This window comes from Osmerus mordax, chromosome 21, assembly GCF_038355195.1.
Source record: "Osmerus mordax isolate fOsmMor3 chromosome 21, fOsmMor3.pri, whole genome shotgun sequence".
Lineage (NCBI taxonomy): Eukaryota > Metazoa > Chordata > Actinopteri > Osmeriformes > Osmeridae > Osmerus > Osmerus mordax.
In genome coordinates, this window is record NC_090070.1 from 12,123,100 (window position 1) to 12,130,305 (window position 7,206).

The 7,206-nt window shown below is 54.6% G+C and overlaps 1 protein-coding gene across 1 annotated transcript in view; it reads left to right on the plus strand.

The window, feature by feature from the left end:
- The first annotated feature begins 853 nt into the window (after positions 1-853).
- LOC136964958 (lysyl oxidase homolog 2-like) overlaps positions 854-7,206 on the plus strand; it is an 8,822-nt gene continuing 2,469 nt past the window's right edge. Inside the window, 5 exon segments of the mRNA XM_067258937.1 lie at positions 854-909; positions 2,906-3,219; positions 3,582-3,969; positions 4,013-4,163; positions 5,366-5,577. Coding sequence (XP_067115038.1) covers positions 2,913-3,219; positions 3,582-3,969; positions 4,013-4,163; positions 5,366-5,577 — 1,058 coding nt within the window. The 5' untranslated portion in view covers positions 854-909; positions 2,906-2,912.

Here is a 7,206-nt window from a genome sequence, read left to right on the forward strand (position 1 = left end):
AGATTTAACAACTCTCACTGTAGCGGTTCTTTTAAAAAGGCTTTACTAGTGATGTCATAGGTCCTTACAGGTGATGTCATCGGTCCTTACAAGGGATGTCATTGTTTTTTTAAAGTGAAATAGACCGATAGGTGTCACACTGAAAAAGTGAAGGCTGGTAAGATTTGAAACTTGTAATGTTCTCTTCCTCTCTGCGCTCTCTATCTCTCACTCCATATCTCTCTATCACTTCCTCTCTGCTCTCTCTATCTCTCACTCCATATCTCTCTATCACTTCCTCTCTGCTCTCTCTATCTCTCACTCCATATCTCTCTATCACTTTTTCTCTGCTCTCTTGGTCTCTTTCACTCTATCATCATGTGTCTCCCAGTAAGTGGATGCCACGAAGATGAAGTTACGAAACCTTACTTCATGTAAAATAAAGAGACAGAGAGAGTGAGAGAGAGAGAGAGAGAGAGAGAGAGAGAGAGAGAGAGAGAGAGAGAGTGAAAGAGAGAGAGAGAGAGAGAGAGGGAGGAGAGGAGAGAGTTTGAAAGAGGCAGTAGCATTATTGCTGAAGAGCACGTATTTATTTCACAACACCACTAATTGTGGGTGTGGTTAGCATCAGAGCTACCCCCATAGCCTACAATTAGTGTGTGTGTGTGTGTGTGTAAGGTAAGTGCATGGATGACAGTTTGAATGGGGGCTTGGAAGGGCAATTGAAGGCAAACTCACAGGAACTGAACGAAGGAAAAAAACAAAAACATTTTACATAAAGAAGAGAAAATGGGAGGGATGGAGAAAGTGACAAAAGAAAGGGAGGGAGGGAACCGGACTCAGTCTCACTCCAGTTCCTTTCCTTCTGGTTCATTCTCCATCTCTCAGTGCTGATGAGAAGCTGAGGTCCTGACTGACTCCAGCTGACAGGTGAGTGTCGACGCTTTGCTTTTCGTTATTCTATCACTTCTTTTAGTTCTCATTTCCCCTAACCCTAACCCTCACCCTATCCCTCACCCTAACCCTCACCCTAACCCTCACCTTCACCCTGTTCTTCATCTCCTATCCCCCCCACCCTTCAGTTTTTTTATCTTGTAACCTGTGACTACCGGTTACAACATACAGACCCCTTGTCTTTCAGTCGGGTGCTGTCTTCCTCTCCTCCTCCGCCTCCTCTCCTCCTCCACCTCTTCTTCCTCTCCTCCTCCGCCTCCTCTCCTCCTCCACTTCTTCTTCCTCTCCTCCTCCGCCTCCTCTCCTCCTCCGCCTCCTCTCCTCTCCTCCTCCGCCTCCTCTCCTCCTCCGCCTCCTCTCCTCTCCTCCTCCTCTCCTCCTCCGCCTCCTCTCCTCTCCTCCTCTCACCCCTCTCCTGTTCACTCATTCCTTAGTGTCAAAAACAGCTTCAACTGAACTATCTTTATTAACTTCACAAATACCGTCACCCTGCTTCCACACACCTCAGGTGAAGGTCACCGCTTCAGACTATTGAAACACACCCCCTCTCCCAACAGCAGCCCTGTGCCCCCTTGCATGTTGTCCTGATTCTTCTGTATATTTGCCTGTGTGTGTGTGTGTTTTGAGTGTGTGTGATGTTTAACTGTGGTGTTTATTTGCTCATGTGTCTCGTCGCGCTAACGAGACGTAGCTCTGCTATACTGGGAACTTGTGGACACAGTGTCTGAGGCTTTGGCTGAGCCGGCTTGTTTATGCTCCCTGTCTCTCTCTCTGCCTCTCTCTCTGACTCTCTCCCTGCCTCTCTCTCTACCTCTCTCTCTGAGTCTCTCTCTGCCTCTCTCTCTGCCTCTCTCTCTGCCTCTCTGTCTCTCTCTCTGCCTCTCTGTCTCTCTCTGTCTCTCTCTTTCTTCCTGTCTCTGCCTCTCTCTCTGCCTCTCTCTCTCTATGCCTCTCCCTGCCTCTCTCTCTCTCTCTGCCTCTCTCTCTGTCTCTCTCTCTATGCCTCTCTCTCTGCGTCTCTGTCTCCCTCTCTCTCTGTCTCTCCCTCTCTCTCTGTCTCTCCCTCTCTCTCTGCCTCTATTTCTGCCTCTCTCTCTCCCTCTCTCTCTCCCTCTCTCTCTGCCTCTCTCTCTCCCTCTCTCTCTGCCTCTCTCTCTCCCTCTCTCTCTGCCTCTCTCTCTCCCTCTCTCTCCCTCTCTCTCTCTCCCTGCCTCTCTCTCAGCCTCTCTCTCCCTCTCTCTCTCTCTCTCTCTCTCTCTGTCTCTCTCTCTCCCTCTCACTCTTAAGATTGTGTTTGGGCTGTTTGGGATTGTGCTGCGTTTGATCTCTTTGCAGATTGAGAGAGAAGCGCTCCATGTTGTCAGCACTGTGTAATTACATGTCCTGAAGGAGGAATGTGAGACTTGTGTGATTCTATGTTTTTTTGGGGGTTTAACACGTTTTTTGTGGTTTAACGCGTTTCTGTGCATTGTGCTGAGTGGTGGAACAAGTTCAGTCGAGGAAGTCAAGCTTCTTTGTGTATTGTAGTGGAATTAGAACACAGTATTCAGTCTGAAACACATTTGCATTGTGTAAGAATCATCATATACATTATCAAGTAGCTCACGGACATTCACGTACTTGTAATCTTTAATGACAGGATAAACTGTTACTGTCTCTCTCTCTCCTCCCCCTCCTCCCCTTCCTCCCCCTCCTCCCTCTCCTCCCCCTCCTCCCCCTCCTCCCCTTCCTCCCCTTCCTCCCCCTCCTCCCCCTCCTCCCCTTCCTCCCCCTCCTCCCTCTCCTCCCCCTCCTCCCCCTCCTCCCTCTCCTCCCCCTCCTCCGCCTCCTCCCTCTCCTCCCCCTCCTCCCCCTCCTCCCCCTCCTCCCTCTCCTCCCCCTCCTCCGCCTCCTCCCCCTCCTCCCCCTCCTCCCTCTCCTCCCCTTCCTCCCCCTCCTCCCCCTCCTCCCCTTCCTCCCCCTCCTCCCCCAGGTCCAAGATGTTGAGCCTCCTGCTGTGCGTGAGCTCCCCCCTCTCCCCCCTCCTCTCCCCCCTCCTCCTCCTCCTCCTCCTCCTCCCCCCCATGGTGCCGGCCCCCCCCCAGGACCCAGAGCCCCGGGTGCGCCTGGCCGGCGTGGGGCGAAGGGGGCCCCACGAGGGCCGCGTGGAAGTGTACCACAACGGAGCCTGGGGGACGGTGTGCGACGACGAGGTGGACCTGAGCCTGGCCAGCGTGGTGTGCAGGGAGCTGGGGTACACACACAGCCTCACCTGGGCACACAGCGCCAAGTTCGGAGAAGGGCAAGGTGGGCGCCCAGGCTGTCTCTGCGTCAGCGCTCGTCTTCAGACCAGAACTGAGCTCGGTTTGGACGGTTGTTGGGGACAGTGTGTGTGTTTGCTGTCGTTTGGACGGTTGTTGGGGACAGTGTGTGTGTTTGCTGTCGTTTGGACGGTTGTTGGGGACAGTGTGTGTGTTTGCTGTCGTTTGGACGGTTGTTGGGGACATTGTGTGTGCTTTCTGTTGTTTGGACGGTTGTTGGGGACAGTGTGTGTTTGCTGTTGTTTGGGTTGTTGTGTTTCGCATCTAGCCTAGTGAAAGTTAGACAACTTTTTGAGTGAACTATTCCTTTAAAGGGACCCTGACTGACTCCTCCCCATAACGCCGCAGGTCTGATTTGGTTGGACAACGTTCGCTGCGTGGGGACCGAGGCCTCCATCACTTCCTGTCGCTCTAACGGCTGGGGGGTGAACGACTGCTCGCACTCCGAGGACCTGGGGTCATCTGCAGCCAGAACCGACAACCAGGCTCCCCGGCCCACGCCCCGGCCCCCGCCCCGGCCCCCGCCCCGGCCCCCGCCCCGGCAGCTAGACAATCAGAGCTGGCCTCTTCCCCCGAGGGCGCGGGGTCACGAGATCGTCCTCTTCCGGAACCCTGCCGGCGGCCCCAGAGGTCAAAGTTCACCGGCGCAGCGGCGAGGTCACGAGATCCAGATCCTTCGGCGGCAGCAGGGAGGGGTGGCGAGGGCGGGACAGGAGAGCAACGCCACACCCCAGGGGCACCAGATTCCCCCCCCGCCTCGCGAATGGGGCGGCTTACAGGCAGGGGCAGGAGATTGGCCGGGCCATACCACCAGCAGCCAGGCAGGGGGGGGAAGTGGGCCGGGCTGGGACACAGGCCGTCAGGAGAGAGGCAGAGAGAGAGGCCGTGGGGAACCATGTGGAGCCTGAGCCAATACTGGACCAGTACCAGGTGAGACTGGAACACCAGATGACAGTACCAGGGTACAGTACCCGGGTACAGTACTAGATGTCAGTACCCGGGTACAGTACCCGGGTCCAGTACCAGATGACAGTACCAGGTGACAGTACCAGGGTACAGTACCAGGGTCCAGTACCAGGTGACAGCACCAGGGTACAGTACCAGGATACAGTACCAGGTGACAGTACCAGGTGAGACTGGTGTATCTATAAGACTACGAGGTGAGACTGGTGAAGAACTAGGATAGACCTTCCTTCACTCCTGTTTTATTGTGTCTTACACAGGAAATGTTTTTTGTCTGTTGTTTCTCACACATACATCCACAAGGATGCACACACACACACACACACTTTCCCTCAAAGGCACACGCACACTTGCACAATCTTAAAGATCTACATTCCTAGTAACTCTAAAGGCGTAATTACAGACCGCCCTAAAAACAGTTCTCCACCAATCGGATTCAATGCCTCATGTTCTGCCGCCTCTACATTGGTTGTCAACCACCTGTGATTACTCAGCCAAACGTGCTGCTATTCTCAGATCAGGAAATAACAACAACATCTATCACCAGCCTAATGTGCTTTCTGCTGTGTAATCTAGCTATTCCTCCTCGGCTGTAATCTTGGTGGCACAGGCTGCCCACAACACACACACCTAAGCACACACACACACACTCCCACACCTAAACACACGCTCCTAAACACACACGCCTTAGTCTGTTTCCTGTCCGTGCTGGTGATCACAGAAGGTCTTGATTAGAGCGAGACCGTGTTTACACACTCAGAAGACGTCTCTCCTTTCTTCTCCTCCCCCGATCTCGCCCTCCCCTGTTCCTCGTCCTCACTGACTCCCCCCCTCCCCCCAGGGCTAACCCAAGCTACCCTCACCCTCCTCACTGACTCCCCACCTCCCCCCAGGGCTAACCCAAGCTACCCTCACCCTCCTCACTGACTTCCCCCCTCCCCCCAGGGCTAACCCAAGATACCCTCACCCTCCTCACTGACTCTCCCCCTCCCCCCAGGGCTAACCCAAGATACCCTCACCCTCCTCACTGACTCTCCCCCTCCCCCCAGGGCTAACCCAAGATACCCTCACCCTCCTCACTGACTCCCCCCCTCCCCCCAGGGCTAACCCAAGCTACCCTCACGCTCCTCACTGACTCCCTGTCTCCCCCTCTCCCCCCCTCCCCCCAGGGCTCGTCCAGGGTGGGCCTGGAAGACGTTCGTCTGCGGCCGGTCCTGTCCGGCCGACACGGCGCCCTGCTGACCGAGGGGGTGCTGGAAGTGAAGCATGCTGGGAGATGGCGCCACGTGTGCGACCAGGGCTGGGATCTGAGCGGGAGCCGCGTGGTCTGTGGCATGCTGGGATACCCCGCAGCCGAGCCCCACGACCAGACAGCCTACAGGTGAGCGGAGGGTGTGTGGGTGTGTGAGAGAGGAGTGTGTGCACGTGTACGTCTGTGGGTGTGTGTGTGTGTGTGAGAGAGGAGTGTGTGCACGTGTACGTCTGTGGGTGTCGGTGTGTGAGAGAGGAGTGTGTGCACGTGTACGTCTGTGGGTGTGGGTGTGTGTGTGTGAGAGAGAGGAGTGTGTGTGCATGTGCATCCGTGTGTGCGCGTGTGCGTCTGTGTGTGTGTGTGGGATTTGATTGAATCCCCTTCCATACATTATTCTAATCTCATGTAATTATGAGACACTCAGTGGAAACTGTCTACGGAGAGGTTTCCTTCCAGAACTCTCTCCTCGCTCGACCGCTCTGTCTCTCTCCGAATCTGGCTTCCTGTTTCTCACTCACCCCGCCCACTATCTGGCGTTGGTTTGTGGTCCAGCTTGGAAACAGTCTGAAAGGTCAGTAGTGATAGTCCTGTAATACTATCACCAGTAATTTTCCAAGAATATTCTGCTGCCAGTCACTCGTAAAGAATACACATACAAACTCCTGTGATTGGTTCCCTTGAGTTCCTCCGGCCAATCAGATGTTGCAGGTCGAGTGCAACCCTTTCTCCAACTGCTATTGTTTAGAGGTGGTTGTTATGCTTGCTGAGGAACAGAGATATTGAGAAAAAACAACAACAACATAAGTGTTAGAGGTCATTATGAGACCCGTCTGTGTTTTGATTTGACTTAGTCTCCCCCTGCTCTCTGGGACAGGACCCCAGGCCAGTGTTGACCCGACGCCAACCCAATGTTGACACAGCGTTCTGAGGTGTTTAGTACAACCTTCAGGTCCGCTGCCAGCTGGATCCACAGAAGGAACGTTTATTTTCAGAACGGAGACTCCCGCCTAAACCACGGGGAGATGAATGGAGGGAGGGAGGAGAGATGGAGGGAGGAGAGATGGAGGGATGGAGGGAGGGAGGAGGGAGGGAGGGAGGGAGGGAGGAGAGATGGAGGGATGGAGGGAGGGAGGAGAGATGGAGGGAGGGGAGGGAGGAGAGATGGAGGGAGGAGAGATGGAGAGATGGAGGGATGGAGAGAGGGAGGGAGGGGGATGGAGGGATGGAGGGATAGAGGGAGGAGAGAGGGAGGGAGGAGGGATGGAGGGATGCCATTTCGGTCCCTCTGTAAACACACTGGATAATGAAAGCGTGTTGTTCTGTGAAGACGCAGCTTGGAGAGACAGGTGTTTTGTTGATGTTTTGTTAACTGTTGACTCCTGTTTGAGTCAGAGTGAGTCAGAGTGAGGCAGGGTGAGGCAGAGTGAGTCAGAGTGAGTCAGGGTGAGTCCGAGTGAGGCAGGGTGAGGCAGGGTGAGTCAGAGTGAGTCAGAGTGAGGCAGGGTGAGGCAGAGTGAGTCAGAGTGAGTCAGGGTGAGTCCGAGTGAGGCAGGGTGAGGCAGGGTGAGTCAGAGTGAGTCAGACTGAGGCTTGATAGATAGATAGATCCATAAGAAGAAGCCTGATAGGTCCTGGCCCATACCAAGAGTTTGGGGTTATATATGCCAAGGGTTACTATGGATGTTTGTGCTTGTGCCTTAGATTAGCTGTCTTTCTTAAACCTCTCCTTTTCTCCCCTCCCTCCCTCCCTCCCTCCCT